The sequence below is a fragment of the Xiphias gladius genome, chromosome 6 (assembly GCF_016859285.1).
Source record: "Xiphias gladius isolate SHS-SW01 ecotype Sanya breed wild chromosome 6, ASM1685928v1, whole genome shotgun sequence".
Taxonomy (NCBI): Eukaryota; Metazoa; Chordata; class Actinopteri; order Istiophoriformes; family Xiphiidae; genus Xiphias; species Xiphias gladius.
This window is the reverse complement of record NC_053405.1, coordinates 26,923,405-26,944,617: the sequence shown is the minus strand read 5'-3', so window position 1 is coordinate 26,944,617 and position 21,213 is coordinate 26,923,405. Positions and strand designations below refer to the sequence as shown.

At 40.1% G+C, this 21,213-nt stretch overlaps 3 protein-coding genes across 6 annotated transcripts; all 3 read left to right on the top strand.

Moving 5' to 3' along the window:
* Window positions 1-682: 682 nt before the first annotated feature.
* On the top strand, window positions 683-4,938 carry tmco1 (transmembrane and coiled-coil domains 1). Its single transcript, XM_040128073.1, has 7 exons — window positions 683-941; window positions 1,806-1,883; window positions 1,984-2,043; window positions 2,200-2,246; window positions 2,526-2,593; window positions 2,849-2,993; window positions 4,503-4,938. The coding sequence occupies exons 1-7, from the start codon at window positions 872-874 to the stop codon at window positions 4,599-4,601; spliced, it is 567 nt and encodes a 188-aa protein (XP_039984007.1). The 5' UTR covers window positions 683-871; the 3' UTR covers window positions 4,602-4,938.
* A 648-nt stretch (window positions 4,939-5,586) lies between these two features.
* aldh9a1a.1 (aldehyde dehydrogenase 9 family, member A1a, tandem duplicate 1) lies at window positions 5,587-10,507 on the top strand. The gene is made up of 12 exons (XM_040128069.1): window positions 5,587-5,747; window positions 5,836-5,994; window positions 6,326-6,471; window positions 6,779-6,908; window positions 7,003-7,137; window positions 7,303-7,499; window positions 8,171-8,311; window positions 8,423-8,611; window positions 8,841-8,928; window positions 9,105-9,246; window positions 9,563-9,675; window positions 9,861-10,507. The coding sequence occupies exons 2-12, from the start codon at window positions 5,853-5,855 to the stop codon at window positions 9,953-9,955; spliced, it is 1,518 nt and encodes a 505-aa protein (XP_039984003.1). The 5' UTR covers window positions 5,587-5,747; window positions 5,836-5,852; the 3' UTR covers window positions 9,956-10,507.
* A 669-nt stretch (window positions 10,508-11,176) lies between these two features.
* med8 (mediator complex subunit 8) lies at window positions 11,177-15,148 on the top strand. Of its 4 annotated transcripts, none has more exons than XM_040127845.1 (7): window positions 11,177-11,291; window positions 11,636-11,757; window positions 12,329-12,473; window positions 12,560-12,700; window positions 12,851-12,938; window positions 13,054-13,314; window positions 14,693-15,148. In XM_040127845.1, exons 1-7 carry the CDS (start codon window positions 11,286-11,288, stop codon window positions 14,761-14,763), a joined length of 834 nt encoding a protein of 277 aa, XP_039983779.1. In that variant the 5' UTR covers window positions 11,177-11,285; the 3' UTR covers window positions 14,764-15,148. The 4 variants fall into 4 exon arrangements, with proteins under 4 accessions (XP_039983779.1, XP_039983781.1, XP_039983778.1 ...); XM_040127847.1 differs by lacking the exon at window positions 11,177-11,291 and adding an exon at window positions 11,302-11,328; XM_040127844.1 differs by lacking the exon at window positions 11,177-11,291 and adding an exon at window positions 11,372-11,561.
* The last annotated feature ends 6,065 nt before the right edge of the window (window positions 15,149-21,213 follow it).

Genomic DNA, 21,213 nt, shown 5'->3' with positions numbered 1-21,213 from the left:
GAGATGTCGCTAGGGGTGAAGTCGAGGGGGCTGGGAAGGTTACGCCGGAACGCATCGGGACCGTGGGCCGCTGGGTCACCGTCGCGTTGAGCGTGGGGCACTTTTGTGAGTCGCGTTTTAAAAAGCGCTCCGAAAGTTGGTTTCCTTTTGCCAAACCAAACCCAGGGACCAGCCGGACTCGGCTCTGCACTCTCCGGCTTCCGTACTTGTCTGCATCACAACATTTGAAATAATAATGTTAAAACAATGCAGATGTCTAATTTTAGAACATTTATTTCACTAATCCATCAGCACGTATTGCATCAGCAGAACATTGATTTTAAAGATAATACATTAAACACATATTGAGTGAAATACAGTTTTGTTTTAATTGTTTTTTTTTTCTGTAAATGTATTTCTTATTTATATTTCAGTCCACTGAAATGCAGTGATCCGACTGTGGTGCAATGGACGTGTGTTTTGTGATTGTCGTTGATACAGTGGCAGATGTTGGTCATTCGACTCCGTCCGGTATTTTCTTTACGTGTTATCCGATATCGCGGCTCTCAACTCGCCCTCAGAAATGCCCGTGGATAAATCAACACCTACACGTCAGTTTTGATTTGTTTTTTTCTCAGAAGAACTGTTGTAAAGTTTTGCCATCAAGTATTGAGTGTTGCCGTTTTTTTTTTTTTTTTTTGCGGTCGAGCCGATGAACCGGAAATACTTTTTTCAGACGTCTGCCCTCCTGAGCAATGCTGACATCGCTCTGTGATACTGAAGCTCCGAGTAGCGTGATGTGTTCAGGGGGTTATTTCTGATTTTAAAAAAACAAAAACAAAACAAAAACAACCTTTTCTTTCTTCGATCGGACAAACAGGACATTATCACCATGAGCACTATGTTTGCAGACACCATTCTTATCGTGTTCATCTCTGTTTGCACGGCGCTGCTAGCCGAAGGTGAGTGAAATCCTCCTGACGGATCCTCCGGCATTTTACTACCGTCCAAAAAAAAACAACCTCATCGATGCAGTCAATTTTAACATCACTCTGGATTCCATAGCGGGGAAATAATGTCAACAGGTCAAGTGATATTGATGAAGTGATAAGTCTGGTGCTTCTGAGGCAGGTACCTTTTCCAAACTAGACAGCGAGTTTAGCCAAGCAAGCTAATGCTTGACGTTAGTGTCAAGGCAGACAGAACGAGGCATAGAGCTTCCGCTACAACTTTCACAATAATAGTCCGGCGAGAAGCTCGTCGAGACGCTTTTTGGGAACTCATCCTCTCCATTTCAGCCATACTCATTAAGGGGAATAGAAATCAAAAGGAAAAGTCAAGTTAATATGACTATGATAATGGGCATTTCTACACCTATTTTAGTTGATTAAAGTTTCGAAAATAGGGCTCGTTGAACATGTTGAAGTTGTTTTGTAGTTTTAGAGTCAGAGTGGCATTTAAGGGCTGTGGAAAACTGCAAGTCTTTCAAGTCAGCCGTGAAATAGCAAACATTTAAATGCAGGGAAATCCAAGGCTCTCAATTCTTCTTCCATTTATAATCACTAATAGTCTTGAACATTTGAATGTCCAAGAATGTATGGATGGATACAATTGGATAATATGGATAAAATTCTTTATGACAGCTTATAACCAAGCTTATATCCAGTAAATAAACAATCTAATAAATCTAGGGACTGAAAAGTATCCTCACAGTTGACAAATCACAGTCTCTATCACCCGACCCTATGTTGCACCACAGCGGCGGTGGTCCGTTCAGAGTTGTTTTATTTTTACAAACAAACCTCTCCTTGTGATTTTCTCTGCAGGAATTACTTGGGTTTTAGTGTATCGGACTGAAAAGTACAAGAGGCTAAAGGCTGAAGTAGAAAAACAAAGCAAAAAACGTGAGTGACACATCTGTGAGCCTCGTACTATTGTTATTTTTGCATTGATTGTTTTTATTTGGAGCGTTTATTGCATTCTCTCTTGCCCGTTTGATATTAGTTGAGAAGAAAAAGGAAACCATCACAGAATCTGCAGGACGTCAACAGAAGAAGAAGATTGGTAAGAACCCAGTGAACAAATTGCGATAAGTTGTGTTTAAGAAAACATTGATAAATGGAAGAGGAAGACCTCAACATATTGCTTTTATGAGCAGACCTTTTTGGCACAATGAGCCTTTTCCTTGATAAGTGATCTATGCCTCTGAATGTATTACAGAAAGACAAGAAGAGAAATTGAAGAACAACAACAGAGACCTTTCTATGGTGAGGCAACTTCTTTACAATGAATATGTAATGGTTAAATGATCCTATCTCATCTTTATATGAGATTGTGTCTGGGATTGTGGCTGGCATATCATCATATCTGCCACCTGCAGTTTAGAATAAGTATTGTATGAGAGCATTAACAGATTTACCTACGCTTTTACTTTATCAATACAAGAAAGTACTGTGACATTTCAATGGGTCACTTTGGCCAAAGTCCAGTCAGATGTCATCTAGTTTTAAATTGACATGCTTAATCTTACATGCGTTTGTTTGCAGGTGCGCATGAAGTCCATGTTTGCCATTGGCTTCTGCTTTACAGCTTTGATGGGCATGTTCAACTCCATGTGAGTCTTTCACACAGTTGCATCAGGTCAATGGTGTATATTTAATTCGTTTCAAAATCAAACAAAATGAAAGGAAAAAGGGAAAAGTTGATGACTGTAAGTCTGTGTTGGTTACTGAAAGTTACGAAATTTTTGTTTGCTTTGGAAAAAGGAAATGTTATGTTAGAGTAAGTATCTCCTGTATTTGTTTCAGTCCACTACTATAAACGTGCCGTCAATATTACACCACAATCTATTTTTTTTGTTTTTGTTCAGCTTTGATGGAAGAGTAGTGGCCAAATTGCCATTCGTGCCGCTGTCGTACATCCAGGGACTGTCACATCGCAACTTGCTGGGCGAGGATTACACCGACTGCTCCTTTATCTTCCTTTACATCCTCTGCACCATGTCCATCAGACAGGTAACTTCTACAATTCAAACTTTAGACCCAGGGTGGGATCAGTACCTTTTTATCTTTATGTCACTGGACAGTTGTGGATCTAATGGGATGTATTTTATCGGAGGGAGCCAGAATTTCTGGAGAGGAAACACAACAAGTTTCTGAGCAGCAAGCTATGGACCAGCATACGAAGCTCCGAGGCGCGATAATTTGCAAACATTTCAAACGTTACATGGTAAAAGTTAACATGTTAACATACTAAGCATGCTATGCAAGTTGAAATGTTAGCATTAGGCTCACATTAGTCAAATACTTGACATAAAATCAGGATAAAGCTCTTGAGATATATGATCTAGTTTTCATGGGGGCATCTAGGGACAGCTGATTTGATATAGACAGTGACATAGCATTTTCTCTTGTGCCACCCTCAGGCCAAGCTTTACATTGTTTGTCCCACAAAGAAAGGAATCATCTCTTCAATTTCCTCATATCCTGCAAATTTGTTTTCTGGTCCAACGTTGTGGTTTCCGGTGTTCTCGCAGTAACATTTAATCCTCAAGGGCCAATAATGCAGCCCCAGACTTCAGCCTTGTTGAAGTTTTGAAAACAAAACAATTAAGCAATTATTAAAAAAAAAAAAAAAAAATCGTATATTTATAAGAGTTATTTGCAGCATGAGTGGAAAACAGAAATTGCAAAGTGACTTTTGTAAACTCAACAACTGAGACACTTGTATTGTTTAAACCTGATACAGCCATTCTGTGCTTTGGGACAGGACAATCATAATTCTAGCATATTCAAAAGGATAAAGCTGGTGTTGTCGAATATTTTTCTTATTGTCAACACATCCCATGGAAAAGACTGGAACTAAAAAAGTGTGTCACCCTACTATAGCACTCATCCCCAAGCCCACTGATTCCTGCTGAAGATGTGAATTAAAAAAAAAAAAAATTGGTTTAAAAAAAAAAAAAAAAAAAATTTTTTTTTTCAAAGCAGTGAAAACATCTGGGCAGCTGCGGATTACTCCACATTTAGTGCTCTAGTGAGTATTTATGGCAGCAGGAAGATATATGAGACTGAGTCAAAATAAACTACAGTGTGTGTGTGTTCATGGTATTGTGGGAACATGTCACCCGGTGCAACGGTGTCGGTCGTCGATTGCTGCTGTTGAGTGACAGCAATGGAGCTCTACGGCACTTATCTGGCTTTGGATACACAGACCATACTCGTCAGTAGCATCAGTTCACTGTTGGTTTTGGTCTTTTCATGGTGTTTGTTGACGTTAAGAAAAGCAAATATCACAAGACTTATATTCTGAGTATTCCATCAAACTGAATACAGTGTTTTGTAGTTACACATAAGAATAATAATGCCCCTTGCCTAAGGTGAGGTTTGAGTGTGTGTTTCCGCCTGCTTTGCCTCGTGCCTCAACAGCTACTCCTGACTCACGAGCCTTTGTCACGTGACAGAAAGTATCTGTGGTTTGCTGCTTTCTCAGAGAGTCCCTTTTTTTTGCTGTCTTTTGTCCAGAACATTCAGAAGATGCTCGGTCTTGCGCCCTCCAGAGCTGCAACAAAACAGGCTGGAGGATTCCTGGGACCTCCTCCCCAAGCGGCAAAGTTTTCCTAATCCTCTGACAGGGTTCAGCGCCGTTCCTGCACTGCGACTGTTTGGAGTCATGGCTCCCTCGTCTGAGCGCAGGCCGAACTGCTTGTGCTGGAGCAAACGTATTATCCGTTGCAGCTACTGTATCTCTACCTTCTGTTTGACTTCTCATTCATTTTTGGTTTATTTAACTTTAAGATTGTCTCACTTAGAAATTAGAGGAACAAAAGTATACAAATTTTTACCTCGTATTCAGCACATGCTGTGCATCATTTTGGGATTTTAATTATTAATTGGCACAGTACCATCTGATCCATTCAGTATTATTGTATGTAATTGCTAATAAAATTTTATGAGTACATGTCAGTTGTGTTTTTCATGTTTTAAGGAATTGATGTATTTATTTCAGCTATTTTCCTTTCTGTTTTTCCCCCACTTTGGAAAGCCCTACTCTCTCTGTTCCACCGTCAGCTGCCAACGTTAACTCGGCTGTGAACAGACTTGCTGATGCCATGGAGATATCCCCCATTTCAACCCTCCAACAAGCAGGTGCCCTGACTGACCAGTTTTGGCAGCCAGTGCAGCGTGCATAGGCAAAAGCCCTCGCTGGAGGTGTCTCCACTGCCAGTCAAAGCCTGGGTCTGTGCAAGAGGTTTTAACCCTGTTGAGCTGGCATTTTCTTTTCACTTAAAACAGCCTCTAAATCTTGTGTCAACAGCCTTTCAGCTCGCCGAACAAATTGCTCCAAAGCGGTCCTGCAAGGTGCACAACAACATTTTCTCCTTTCCTGAAGGGGAGTGGACTCACACTAGACTTATTTTAGTATCCAGCTCCCTTGAGCCGTTGTTCATGCATTTACTCAGCTGCACCTTTTCCATAGAAGGATCAGAACTTTTTTTTTAAAATCTCTAATATTCTTTTATTTTGGCTTCTTCTGCTTTTCTTTTTGTTTTTTTTAACTTACACACGAAGGAATTGTCAATAAATCCGAGGGCTTCCAGCCCATGAGGAGCGTAGGAGGCGTGTCCCTTGGAGTATAAACCGAGCCAAGTGTCCCTCACACGCGAACTCGAGCGGTGACCATACGCGGCGCCAGTCTGCCTCTCCCTCCCCCGTGTGCCACCGTACCTAGAGTTCCCTGCCGTAGTCGCTGCCACTCCGAGCTCGCAGGCTCGGTTCTTCGCTGCTCCTAATTTCACTCTGCGTGGTCGATTTCAGCGACTTTGCGATAACCCCCCCCCCCTTTTTTCATTTGCAGGCCCTCCGCGTCTGAAAATGGACAAGTCGATTCTCGACGCCATGCCCGGAGCCTCGACGGGAACCGTGGTCGTCTCAGAGCCTCTGAATTTCTGGGGCGGCGGGCGAGTCAAGCCGAGGCGCGAGGCGAACGCGGAACCCGTGTTCGAACCTGCGACTGGTAAATGTAGTTCTCGATGCTTCTTATCCAGTGTCAGTCGTGGCATTTTGGGGGAATATGTGAAACCCCGGTTGAGGACGTGTCTGTGAGGAAGTAATGCTGTTATGTAAATGACCCCCCCTTTTTTTTCACCTGTGGTGAGCTGGAGTGTCGTCGATGTTTTTAAATTGAATAATGGATGTAATGAAAAAGGGTGAATCTGAAAAGTCTCCCTGGTGCATTTCTTAAATGAAATAGTAATAATTTCACCATAACTCCTCAGTTCTTGTTTTTTTTTTTTTGTCTCGGAGCCCTACCCCGTCAGTAGCCTGTGAATGTTTTCCCGCTGCAGGCCACGTCTTGTGTCAGATGGTTCCCTGTGGGGCTGAGGAGGTGGACGAGGCCATCAGGAGCGCCCACGCCGCCTACCTCATATGGAGCAAGATGGCAGGCATGGAGCGAGCTCGGGTGATGCTGGAGGCCGCCCGTATTATCAGGGTGAGAGAGTCCACCTCGGCAATGTGTGTGTTTTTTTAGTGTTGTGCAACATGACTGACAAATTGATTCAACTAGACACCAGTTATTCATTAAAAGCATAACCCCCCCCTCCACTGATGGCCTACATTTTCACTCTGTAAGTCCTTTGTGTGTCTGCTCCGCCTCTCCGATGTCCTCTGGACAATGATTTTGACCTCGGTTTGCCACTGACATTACATAATCTTAAAGCTATACACATGTATTCACACAAAGGTTTGCTTTCACACTTTCCCGTTATTCTTGGGGGGGGGGGGCTAATAAAAAATAGGAAAGAAGGGAGAAGATTGCAAAGCTGGAAGTGATCAACAATGGCAAGTCCATCACTGAAGCACTGGTGGATATTGACATTGCCTGGCAGTGCATTGAATACTACGCTGGTCTTGCTGGAACGCTTGCAGGTGGGTACACCAACACTTTTTTTGTTTTGTTTTTTGTCAAATGCCCCAAAATGTCATACACATTCATGTTGGGTTGTGGTTTCATGCTCTGCAGGCCAGCACATCCAGCTCCCCGGGGGAGCGTTTGCTTACACCAGGAGGGAGCCCCTCGGTGTATGTGTGGGAATCGGTGCATGGAATTACCCCTTCCAGATCGCATCGTGGAAGTCTGCTCCTGCTCTGGCATGTGGTGAGTTTCTTAGAGTGTGTATTACACCTTATTATTCAGTTTATTTTCCAGAGATCATTACTTCTGCCCGTTTTTATCCAGCAGTCATGCGTTTCTTGTGTCCCTTAACCATAAACAGCTACGTAGACTCTAACCTGCGGTGTTCAATTTGGGTTGTGTTGTTAGGTAATGCCATGGTATTTAAGCCCTCTCCGATGACGCCCGTGACGGCCGTCATTTTGGCGGAGATCTACAAAGAGGCGGGGGTACCCGACGGGCTCCTCTGTGTGGTACAGGGCGGAGCAGAGACTGGCACCTTGCTCTGCCACCACCCGATGGTCGCCAAAGTCTCCTTCACTGGTAGCGTGCCAACGGGCAAAAAGGTGCAGAAAAAGAGCTAGGATTTAAACATAATATTGAAAACAGCATCAGGCAGCCACAACTGCTTTCACACTATCCAGCATCCAAACTGAACTTTATTTTAATGACCCTTTTTATTTAAAGGACCTTACTGGTGTGTTAGCGTATTTTTAACCCTTTTTTTTTTAGCTCCAATTATTTTCGGGTCGCATTAACAAACTGTTTTCAAAACAGCTTAATGTAGTCTTAGATTTTAGAATTGTGTTTTAACCACCCCCCAGATAGTCATACTGGTCTTCATTCATTTCATATGAAAATTGCCTTGGAGAGACTTGAAACTTGCGTGAGATAGGCAACCCATCAAGCCACCATCATACCTGCGTTTCATTATTGTCAGATTTTCATTACCTGTGTGTGCTAATGCAGATGTAGGTGTACCTTGATTTGGAAAGTGTTCACTGTGTTACCATGTAACCGTAATATAGCTTTGTTAAAGTAGATGTGGTGCTCATTGTGATTTCAAGACAGTTTTTTTAATATATTTTTATATTGTGAAATGAATGGAAAGCAGTGGATGTCTTGAAAGTAAGGACAACACTTTCAAAGTATATACAAAATAAAGGGGTTAGGAAAGTATTTATGCTTTTTGTCTTGACACCTAAAACATGAAAAACGCTTTATTACTTGCTTTCAGGTCATGGAAATGTCTTCAAAGGGGGTGAAGCAAGTGACTCTTGAGCTTGGAGGGAAATCTCCCCTCATTATTTTCAAAGACTGTGAGCTGGAGAACGCAGTGAAGGGAGCACTCATGGCAAATTTCCTCACACAGGGACAGGTGAGACTGTACCATTATCCGTGCATGTACAGCATGTCTTCAATCCTGACATAGTTCAGTACTACTTTTTAAATCAGCTCTTACAGGTTCAAATTTCTGTCTAAAATACAGGTTTGCTGCAATGGGACAAGAGTATTTGTACAGAGAGAGATTATGCCCCAGTTCCTGGAAGAAGTGGTGAAGAGGACCAAGGCCATCCCTGTGGGTGACCCGCTGCTGGACGGAACCCGAATGGGGGCATTGATCAGCAAGCCACACCTGGAGAAAGTGCTGGGATTTGTCCGTCAGGCCAAGAAAGAAGTGTGTTTAATAATCTTTGATCATTAGATTAGAGGAACCTTTAATGATCCCTGCGGGAAAAGGGAACAGTTTTAGTGAGGTGTTTATCTGGGAATTAGTCATCTGTGATAGTGGCCTCTCCAACATTTTCACATAACTGCAAAGCAGTTATATTAAGTTAAATGGTTTCTTTTCATTTATCCTTATCTTGGTTCTCATAATTATTTGACTAATACGGCTGCTCTTACAGGGTGCCAGAGTGCTTTGTGGAGGAGAGCCTTTTGTTCCCAGTGACCCCAAACTAAAAGCGGGCTACTTCATGTCACCCTGTGTACTTGGTACGTCTCCTTGTATATTCTCCAATGTCCTTTTTTAAATATTCTTGCAACACTACTTTGTGCACACTGCCAGTGATGTTATAGTATCACATAGTCTGTGTCCTTTTTTTCCCATTTGCGTATTTTGTGTCCCAGTATGCACCCTACATTACATCCATTACTCTTTCATGGCACAGATAACTGCAGAGATGACATGACCTGTGTGAAGGAGGAGATTTTTGGCCCGGTCATGTCTGTCTTGCCTTTCGACACGGAGGAAGAAGTAATCAAGAGGGCCAACAACACCACCTTTGGACTGGCCTCTGGAGTTTTCACCAGGTCAGCTGAGGAAAGACAGAGCACTTGAATTTGTGATTACTCAGCATTTTTTTTTTTTTTTTTTTTACAACCTCTGATACCCAGTTGTTATCTCTTTGAAGTTAATGAGGTTACTGCATTACGTTGGCTGCGGTTCAGGGTCGCTGCATGCCATGTTAACAGCAAGTAATGTCGACAGTTCCAAGAATTCATGGCACAATAATACTCTCCGTGGTTGGAGGATGCAGATGCAGTAGATTTCTAAATGTGTCATCAGGTTGCATACAGACTATTGACTTTTTTGTGCTTTAAATTTGTCCTTTTTCCATGCTTGTAGGGACATTTCGCGAGCCCATCGTGTGGCTGAGAACCTGGAGGCAGGTACCTGCTTTATCAACAACTACAACATCAGCCCCGTGGAAGTGCCATTTGGTGGCTACAAGATGTCAGGTGGGATGTTGTAAGGTTTAAAATGGTCAGAATGAACACCTTTTTGTCATTGTACATGTAAAGGAAATACATGCATAGTCTTACATTTTAATGCAGCGAGAGACCAGATTAATCTTCACTGAATGAAAGTAGGGTGAATCACCGAAAGCGACAGCGCTCACATGATCTCCACTGTTCTTTATCAGGCTTTGGCAGAGAGAATGGCCAGGTGACAATCGAGTACTACTCCCAGCTGAAGACTGTGGTTGTGGAAATGGGAGACGTCGAGAGCCTCTTCTAAACTCCCCTCACCGAGTTTAGACTGCGCTATCAGGACTGTTAATCAAACTCTTCACTCCTTGCTTCAGTTATCTGATAAGCACCAGATATGACCAAATACTTGTAGTAACTCCTTCTATTCACATCCTATGATTCTTATGATGCATTACACCCGTGTACTTGGAGAGGGGTGTCAGAATTAAACCAACATGTCAGAGCTGAAGACATGGACCAGTTTCACTTCATTAGTGTTCACAATTCTCAACTTTTTTTTTTTTTAACCCAACAAGTGAACCTGATATAGTATTGACCAAATCAATGAATACACAGGCCCTGTTGTCAAACGACAAGACTATTAAAAAAATCACCCATGCTGGGCTGTGCGTGGAAGTAGAACCACAAGCCTTAATTAGAAATGCTGTGTGCGGTTAATTGTGAATCAGCATTAGAATAAAATAACTGCACAGTTGGTGTCTGATTTTTATATTGTATGCTGAACTAAAACACTATGTGATAACAACTGCCTTTGTATCAAAATAAAATACAAAAGACAAAAAGTATGTGTTCTTGGTTGCTTCTTGCTTCTGAATAAAAGTCAGTGATGGGCAAGGCACATTAGATCAATCACTACCACTTCCTTTGTAACAGCGTACAATATGCAGTAGCAAATAATCTCCATATTCAGTTTTACTTGTACAAATACCAATGCTGTATGTGACATTTCAGTGCATTATCACCACATGTTATACTGTAACTGATATTTAGTGCATGAGCAGATGTAAGCATATCTTGGTCAACTTATCAGTATTGGTCAGGTATTGATTAACAATTATTACATGTCCGATTTTTTTTTTTTTTTAAGCAGCCTGTATTGTTAGTACCTTTGTACTGTTTCATTGCTCAACTAACGTAATTTACTTGCAAGATAAACGTACATTACTTTCTCAGAAATGCAGAATAAATGTTTATGCTAAAAATTTATTCTGGCACAACATTTGTAAATATCGGTTTTCACGAAATGAAAGTACCAGTATTGATCACCATACCTAATCATTTATGCCTAATATTGAGCATGAGATTTACATTAGTTCCAATCATTGCCCATTACTTTGGCCGTGTATGTCTGCAAGCTCTCGCTGCTGTCGGCAAAAGATTAATGCACATATGCGTAAGATTATCTACTCAGGCTACTGTTTTTGTGCATAAAAAATATCAGCGTAGTGAAATATACTGTGTTAACAGGGGACTGTTCTTCTCGAGCTAACACGTGCCTTTATCTTGACATCAGCGAGCCGGAAGTGTTTCTGCTTTGACGGATCTTGAGCATTTCATCGTTAGCTTCTATTTCAACAATGCAGGTAATGCTATTTTAACCTCAGTACATTGCAAATGACAGTATGTTATTTTATGATGTTATCAACTGGTGTATTATTTGGTATATTCCTCACTGGTTACTATTTACGGTGCTTCTAGATTACTTATTTATATATAAAGCTGGCTGTAGCTAGCTCGCAATTTTGAGTTACGTTGGTTAGCGCTTTGCTAGGTTAAGATAACAATGGAGGCAACGTTATTTTAAAGTTAAACTAAGGTCACTGTAGATGACTTGCGAGCCCCACAGAGCACCGGTGCGTTTCGTGTGCAGTGTGTAGTTGATGTATTTGGGTCCGAGGCTGAGCTTGTTGTTTTTTCTCTCTCACAGCAAAGAGAAGAGAAGCAGCTAGAAGCGTCGGTGGAGTCTCTCATTTCTCGGGTGGCTCACGTCAAAAACGCTCTTCACAGTTTCATTTATAAGTTGGAAAATGAATACGAGCGATTAACATGGTAAGTAATGCATTTAACTAACGGGCGGTAGATTATTGTTTGTGCTTAGAGGGAAGTTACAGGGAAAATCTCTCTAAATACAAGTTTATATCAGTTACTATTGACTTTGGTAACACTGTTCCAGTGGTTAAGTAAATAACTCTGTGTCTCTAGTCAAATTCTCAAGTCAAGACTGGATTGTTCTGTGTTATATAAACATCTTAATATTCTGCAGATCTGTAATATTGTGAAATAATAATGATTAAATTCTTCTGTATAAGGAAGTGTGGTGGAATATTATAAACAGCCCAACCTGTTTAGGGATGCTTTGTATTCTGCTAATAAGAGAGGTTGACAAGGTTGTCACATTTGTCTACTTTCTTCTGTCAATACGTTACCATTTGCATTACTTGGTCATATGGATGACATTTTTTACTTTAAGGTGAACTAGTGAATACATTTGCAAACGCGACCCTTCCTGTTCTGTCATCTTTTGTCATCCAAATGTACTAATTTCAGTGTTAAGATGTTCTTTGTGGAGTGTTTTCTTTTTTTCCTGCCAGATACTGTGATGTTTGTCTGTGTCCTTCAGGCCATCTGTGTTGGACAACTTTGCTCTGCTATCCGGTCAGCTGAACACCATCAATAAACTGCTCAAGAACGAGAAGACACCATCCTTCCGCAACCAGGTTATAATACCTCTGCTTCTGTCTCCAGACAGAGATGAAGATTTAGCGGTGAGCAGCTTTAACACTGAAAGACCAGTGACGTTTCTGCTTATTTGAGGCCTGCTGGTTTATCACTGCTGCTCGTTCTCTATCAGAAACTCACGGAGCAGCGTGTCCCAGTGTTCAGCCATGAGATTGTACCGGACTACTTGCGGACTAAGCCTGATCCGGAGGTGGAGGAGCAGGAGAAACAGCTGAGTGCAGATGCGGCACGTATTGGCCCTGAGGTGGCCCAGGTCAGTTGGTTATTGCACTACTTAGCCCTAATATGGACCGAGCTGTTTGATGCTGTTTTACACATGATAAAAATATTAAGAAATTTTATTGTTACTGATGTATGAATTTTTTGTGTTATTGAATTTTTTCTGTCAACATTTTCTCAACAGAAACAAATCCAGGCGTTGAATAAGCTGTGTTCCAATCTACTGGAGAAGCTGAACAATCCTCGTGACGACAGAGATGCAGAAAGCGCATGTATGTTGCACTTTACTGTATATGTCCTTTTTTTTAGAAATTGTTCTGTAAATGAATATATGTTGACTTTTATGTTTTGTTTTTTTTTGTTTGTTTTTTTTGTTTTTTTTCCCAGCAATGAGACAGAACAAACCATCTTTCAACCCCGCCGACACTAACGCACTGGTTGGAGCGGTTGCATTTGGAAAGGGGCTTTCCAAATGCAGGCCTCCGGGTCCAGTTGCCCCTGGACACCCAGGACAAGGGCCCATGATGAGCGGGGGTCCGACCTTACAGCAGGTCACCATCGGTGCTAGCTCAGGTCAGCAAGCAGGTATGGGAGGACCTGTGGCTCAACAGCAGCAAGGACAGCCAGGTAGGAGACCTGGAGAGCTGGGTTAGTATCTCATTTGACGACTCCATGTGTTATTTTGCACTGCATTACACAGCAGCATGTGTGCACATACTATAGAAGCCAAAGCAAAGGAATTAACGTCCATTATTGTATTAAAAAGTATGGCAAAACATGTGGAGGGACAAGGACACATAGAATGAAGACAATAACGTAACAATCTTCATTTGAAGGAATTAATTTTTTCATTTTTGGGCATCTCAATACTAAAACATAGTTGCCGTGGATTAGACGAGTGTTAACGGCAGCAGTAACAGAGTTAATGGATTTGATGATTTCATCATTGGAGGGCCATAATTAGAATATGAATGTTTAAGATGTAGAATATATTTAAAAATAGATGGATAAATATGCATGTTAAACGATAAATGCTGTTGTGATTATACATTATTTAATATCTTATCACACACAACAAAGTTGAAACAACCATTATTGTTAACTGAGTAAAAGCTGAATAGATTGGTCAAACAAATAACATGTGGTTCAGTTAGTATCAGAATAAATTTTTGTATGACTTTCTGTATAAAGTGATGATGCTGCTGGAAATTGTCTTACTTGACCTCAGCCTTTTTTTTTTTTTTTTTTTTTTTTTTTTTTTCTCCAGTCTTGTCCAGTTCTAGGCAAGGCAGAAATTTATCTTCAACTAGCCTAATATTTCAAGGGAACTATTTACTAATTTGCATGCACAGCGTATCAGAAATTAACCTTGATATGTGCTGAGCTCTGCAGATTCGTGAGTAGATATGTAACCAAGCATTTATGTCAACCACAGCCTCCTGTAGTTTCATTAGCTATACAGTTAGGTACATAATTTTGCCTCTGTACACCAACAAAATAGATCGGAAATGAAGCCATCGGGATATGATTGAAATGTAGACTTTCATCTCTAATTCAAGGGGTTTAACAAAAAAATCTCTTTAACCGTTTAGTAATTGCAACGATTTTTATACATAGTCCCTCATTTTCAGGTCAAAAGTAATTGGCACTCACCCTCAGTTTCATGGCCAGGTGTGGTGTGTTCCCTTGTTATTTCATCACAAATGAAGCAGATAAAAGGTCTGGAGTTGAATCCAAGTGTTGAATTTGCTTTGGTAGCTGCTCATGGGACCTCTCAAGATGCGGTCCAAAGAGGTGTTGATGCAAATGAAGGAGCCCATCATTAAGCTGAGAAAACAAAACAAAAAAAGACTTGTTTTTAATAATAACACCACTTTGAGCTTTCCATCCCTTTTGTTCACATTTCAGTCACTTATTGTACCTTGAGCTTTTTGCTCAGAATTTTTAGTAGCTGATTTCTTTCTTTTTACCTAAACAATTTGGGAGGATGTGTACTTAGTGACGTCTCCCTATTTTTCTTTCTCAGGAAAAATGCCAAGCAGCATCAAGACAAACATCAAATCTGCATCTGGTTCAATGCATCCCTACAACCGATGAGCTCCTTCCTTCTCATTTCTCTAACCTGCATTTGTTACAGTTTAGGCTCTCCTACAGCAATGAATATTTACAGTACGTACATGTCACCTTTGTTTTCTGTGTTAGTTTCATGGAATGGACCAACTTCTAAGAAGTTGTTACCCTGCTCTCTCTAAAGCTGTTTCTGTGACATACAGTATGCTCTGAGAAAATCTACAACGGTCAGCCACGACATTAAAACCATTTAACGATCCTAATGTTGTGGCTGATCGGTTTATTTTATACTTATTTGATATTGAATTACAATGTTTGAGCCACTAGGTGGCAGTATGTCATCATATATTGGACCACAACGGCTTGTATTTGGAACTGTGCACTTTTCCAATAAAAGATATTTCAAAAAAGACTTCTTGGTTGTATAATGAATACATTAAATCCGTATTTATTAAGGTACTCTTAAGTATGAATACAATTAAGATTCTGTTTGTTTGCATACTTAAATAAAGTAATACTTCTGCAAATTTTCAAGATGATTTTGGCCTTTTGAAATCCAGCAGTTTGCCAGTGTAAGAATTATCTTCTTACAATAAGGTAGTTTTAACAGGGATCTGTATTGTCAAAACTGCAACCTTGTTGTTATTGGATATCACTAGTATCTTACATAACTTAGATAGATGGAACAGTACCCATCAAATGACCATCCCAGCATTTCAGACGTGCGCCATAATCTGATGTCTGTTCAGTATTTCTCCCAGTTTCTTCTTCTTCTTCTGCTACTATTTGCCCATTTTGCTGCAGTACCAAAGGTGAGAATAATGAGGTTGGACGTTGCTCTGTGTGGCCTGATAATGTCAAAGTGTTTAAGAGGGGAAATGAGGAAGTATCGGTGCTGACGTGTGAGAGGGGCCTCTCTCCACGCTGACTCTCTCTGTCCACTCCAATCCCTGTCCTGCTGCACAGCACAGTGACCGTGCTGCTGTCACAGCGTGCAGGCCCATGGCTGACCTACATACACCCTCTGTCCCCAAACAGGCAGACGTCTCGCTGTGTCAGCCACCATGGCCAGACGCTCTGCTGAGACAGCTCAAAGCTGCACAAGGTCACACTTGTGTCCACAGATGAGGTCTAAATAATAAACAAAGACCTAACGGGCATCATCCTGCAAACCTCAGAAAACAGAGGGTGTGCTGAGGTTTCAGCCAAAATATCACCAAAAGTGAAAGGATTAGGCAGTTTTTATCTATTTGCTACAAATGACACTGTATTAGGGGCACATTAGTGGTGCACTAGAGCACACTAGAACCAAGTAAGGCAATTCATCAGTGACCATGTCTTTATTTTCTGTCTTGCTTTTTCTTGGTGTGGTAATGAATTTGAAAAGCCCGAACAGCAATTCCACAGAACAACTCAGAACACAAGTGAGTTTGACATAAATTAAAGCAGCTATGATTATCACTTTGATAAGTTTCAGGCGGATTTCAAGTCTCTCAAAGTTAATTTTCACGGTGTATTAAAATGAATAGGAACTAAGTGGCTGCCTAGGTAGGAAAATACACAACAAAATATATATACATAGAAAAAAACTGTTGTATACTTTGGGAAACAGTCAGCAGATACGTGAAGCATGCGATTTACAGTAAATAGCCGGAAATAGGCAAAACCACTTGTATGTTTTTTTTTTTCCCCAGTGAAGTGATGACCCTTTGAGGATTTTATGGATTTTATCGCACTTCTTTACTAGGGACTCCTGACATTTAATTCGCATGACACAAATGACAATGTTACATATGGGATTGAATATATTAATTAATAATAATTTTAAAAATATCTATCATAATTTTGTTACATCATAATTGTTTCTTGAGTTGTAACCAACTGTTTATACTGTAACTATAGTCTAAGGCACTTTACTGTATTCTTCGCGAAAAGGTGGAGCATCTAAAGTGTAAATTCAGGAATGAGGTTCATATTTGACTTAAACAGCAATTTTAGGAGGCCTAATCTTTTGTTTTGTTTGTCATGTTGAACATTTTATCTCTTCTTCTTTTTCTTCTAATTTAATCTCAGGTTTATCAACTTGTTGAGGCTACGTAACACATTTTTATCACTGAAACTAGAGTGTTTAGATCTTCATTCATTTTCTCTTCTTGAGCAGTAATGAACTCTTACATGAAAACACGAACTCTACTACTATGGACCTCATTATTAAAAACCAATTTCCCAGCTCCAATAATATATATTCATGACATGTTCAATAGAGAATATATTGCTGTTCTGAACATCCAGTCTGTTAAAAAATGTAAGAGCAGAGTAGAGTAGATGCAGGCAGTGATTTAAATCACACTCCCTTTGGAGGCACATATAGTAATGTCACACTGCCCTGACACTACTGTGACAGCAGCATCTGAACCTCCTGACAGTTATGGGTTGGGATATCTGGTGTAGTGCTAAACTGGTTTTCCTCTTATTTATCTAACTGGAAGTTTTTTGTTTCAGTTGATGACAAGGCATCCACCTTTGCTCCTTTCACTTGTGGGGTGCCTCAGGGGTCAATTCTTGAACCCATTTTATTTTCATCATATATGTACCCCTTAGGGTACTTGACAATTTGGTTGAGTGTCTTATCATTGCCACGCTGATTGTACACAGCTCTGCTTGTCCATTAGGCCCGGTGATCTCTCACATTTAACTACTACTACTACAAGTGCCTCGCCGGGATAAGTAATGGGATGTCTCAAAATTTTCTTCAATTAAATCCCAGGAAAACTGAATTTCTAGATATCACCCCAGATCAGGTCTCTATTAACATCCTCCCACAACTTGGTTCGTTATGTACTAATAGAAAATCCTTTTCCAAAAACCTAGTCACAATTTTTGACAACCATCTGAAATCTGATAAACATTTCAGGACAGTCATTCAGTCCTGCTACTTTCACCTGAGGAATATTGCAAAAATTTACCCTGTTTTATCTTTTAAGCAGTTGCCTAAGCCAAGACACCAATACCCAGTCACAGTTTGTTTCATTAAAAAACTGAGCAATATTACTCACAAAGACTTCATATTGCTTTCATATCACCACAGTTCTGATGTCCATACACTGGCTTCCTATTGAATCTATTATTCAATTCAAGATCCTCCTTCTCATCTATAAGGCCTTGAATAATCTTGCTCCAGAGTATATCAGTAAACCACTAATGCCTCATACGTCTGCTAGGCCCCTCTGGTCCTCTGAGAGAGGCCTGGTAGTTGTACCTCACTCAAGACTGAAAACACGATTGGAATGTGTGTTTGCCGTCCTGGGTCCCAGGCTGTGGAACGGTCTCCCCCTGGGAGTCAGGTCAGCAAACTCTCTTGGGTGTTTTAAGTCATAGCTGAAGACCTATCTTTTTTCTAAGTATGTTTGTGCTTGAGTTACTATTTAAACTATTTTTGTAGTGTCTCTATTTTTGTAGTGTCTCTATTGTTTTTTGTTTGTACTGTGCTATGTCTCCAGTTATAGTGTTCTTTTTATTCATCTTTTGTCCTTTTAACATTTTATTCTAAAGCTCTTTGTAATCTAGGTTTCTGAAAGGGGCTATATAAATTTTATTTATTTACTTAGTTACTTACATCCTTATGTATCTTCTGTTTTGTGCAATTAGAATATGAATTTACTCATAAAACTAGCATGTTGCATCTGGATCTGAATACCATCTATTCATGCTCCCCTTCAAAACTAAAACATGAAACAGTAAACTGTATTGTTACATATTTGGTCAAAACCAAATTGAGCTCACACCAGAATCTGACTTTTTGACACATGATCACCTTATCTGAAATGATTATACCACAGAATACACAAATTTTGGGGGGAAAACAACATGAGGTAAAAACTAACATGCAGATTCAGATTCAGACTCAGATTTATTCATTAGTCATTCCAGCCGCATATTTAACATACCAATAGGCGAAAAATTCGTTTCTCATGGGACAATGGTGCTAAGAGACTGACATGGCAATAGCAAACAAATATGTACCACAAAAAAACAAACAAAAAACATTGAAATTAAATATTCAAAGTCAAATCTAAATATCCTGAGTGCCAAGGTCAAAAAGTTCATTAAGTGCAATAAATGATCTCCTGGTTGTAAAGGCTAGCTAGTGGGATAGCATTAGCTAAATAATTTACCCGCTTTTTCTAGTTTCCTGGAATTAAAAATAAATAAATAAATAAATAAAACATTATGCTCCAACTTCTTAGTGAGTTATACCACATATGACAGTAGCTGAATCTTAATGGAGAAAAAAAAATAACGCCAGATAAACTAGTGTTGCTAGAAGCTAAGGAGTCTAGCTTAGCAGAGTAGCATTAACTGCCATCTCTACATCCACTGACTCCAGTGGAATTCCCATGATATTATGAGGTTAAGCTATCTTTACATCGCATATTTAAATGTATTTCATTAAAGACTATTTCATTAATTAAATGTATTATTTATGGTCATTTTTCTTTAGTATTAAATACTGCATTATTTCTGTGCCCTTTAGATTGTCCATGGAGTGCAGTATTTTTTTCTAGGTCTCATGTCAGATCTATGACAACGATTAATAACCATCATAAAAAAGCATAAAATTAAGGTCTTACGGCTCATTTATATGTTGCTCAGTGTGACAACGAGCCTTCAAACGTCACTGTTTCTTTAGTTACTTCTCTCTGTCTCTGTGAGACACCTCCAGTCACACAGACCATGAGGGGTCAGTGGCGTTTCACTGTTGGGAGGCACGAGCCCTGCCACAGGCCCATTCTATAAAAAATTATATCTCAAACCACTTTCTGGTTTGACTCGTAATTTGAATATTAATTTCAATTCATAAATCAAGGTTGTGTGTGAGATAGAGAGAGGTGGTTTAGTCACATCCAGTGCATTCAGCCAGACTCACTGTACATAGTGGGTAATAGGGAAACTCAATATGACAGCTGCCTCTTAAATTACAATATATAGTATATAGCAGGGTACACAGAGCAGGGGTAACTGGGCAGTTCTTACCAGACATAAATCCATCCTGACAACATAATCAGCATTTCTATCTTTTGAAAAGACAGGATTTCCCTCTCGAGCGACACACTGCGGTAACCAAATATGTCAAGTGACTTCATGTCCAGAAATTCAGCGAAAACATTTAAAAAGATGAAAACACAGACACAAAACCAAAACAAATTAGCCCACAGCTGCATGAGAATCAACATGAATGATCCCACTTTTGTTGTTTGATGCGAGTGCGATAATTATTGCAGCAGCACTGTATCCAAATGTCCTTGATCATTAGCGCAAAATAATTTTTTTGTTTCATTTTTGATTCATGTTTTCGAGAGATAACTTTCTCATTTCTTTAATAAGAGCATCTCCTGGCACAGTTTTAAAGGTTTTTTCCCATAATTGAGGAACATGATAAGGTCCATATCTTGCTCATTAAGGAAGCTTTAGGCAAATATAAAGAAACAGTTTACAGCCTTAAACTCCCACACCCCAAGTGCTCAAATATACTGCAGCTTCTAATTCAAATGTTCCACGGTTGAAATAACTTGAAAGGCTAAGATGACGCACACTGGTCTGTGAAATCTTTTCCAAATGTCTTCTTTATGAAAGTTGGGATCAGAGGAATTCATTAAAGATCTGTGGGTGGCATAGGCAATACGAAACTGAAGCTTTCCAGCGGCAAGTCTCTGCCAAACTGAACAGTTTCCAAATCTGAAATCTGCAACACTGACTGGAACACACCCACAGTCAATAATTACTGTACTTGACCCTATTCCTGGAGAACCTTTTTGTCTATGGAATTAGACTTATTTTCTGTGAGTAACGTGATTCACATAAGAGCTAAGAGTGGAGAGGGAGACTTGTTTCATCATATTAATGCAGAGGGCTTCCTTGAGACAAAGCCTCTCCATTATGTCGTGCCCTCAGACCTCAGACCTTGCATCATCTGCTTCAGTAGCCCTTCCCTCAGGCACATGTGTGTAATCTTGTCGTGTGTGTGTGTGTGTGTGTGTGTGTGTGTGTGTGTGTGTGTGTGTGTATCATGCTGGCAGACATTGATGTAACTGATTCACATTATGCGTTGTGAATAAGGCCAGTCTTTTTATGAGCCTTGTTATTGTCATTGATATAATGTGAGCCCTGAGCCCTACTGTATGTGCCACATGCATTGTGGACTGGTTGAGGATGATTGATATGAAACTCCAATGATGAGAAGGATCATATCAGGACAAGAAAACGTGTATGTGCTTTTGTCTTTTCCACATATTGCTGTCCTGTGCATTGATCATCACAATGGTAGGTCCGATAGTTGTGCTTGCTTTTTTGCCAAAACTGAATTTTGACCTCTCTGCAGTAGAGTAATGAAGAATCTTACAAATCTAAACTATCTGTGTGTAGTCTGAGATTCTTAGTTTGAAATAGAAATGGTGATGATTTTCTCTCATGATTCAA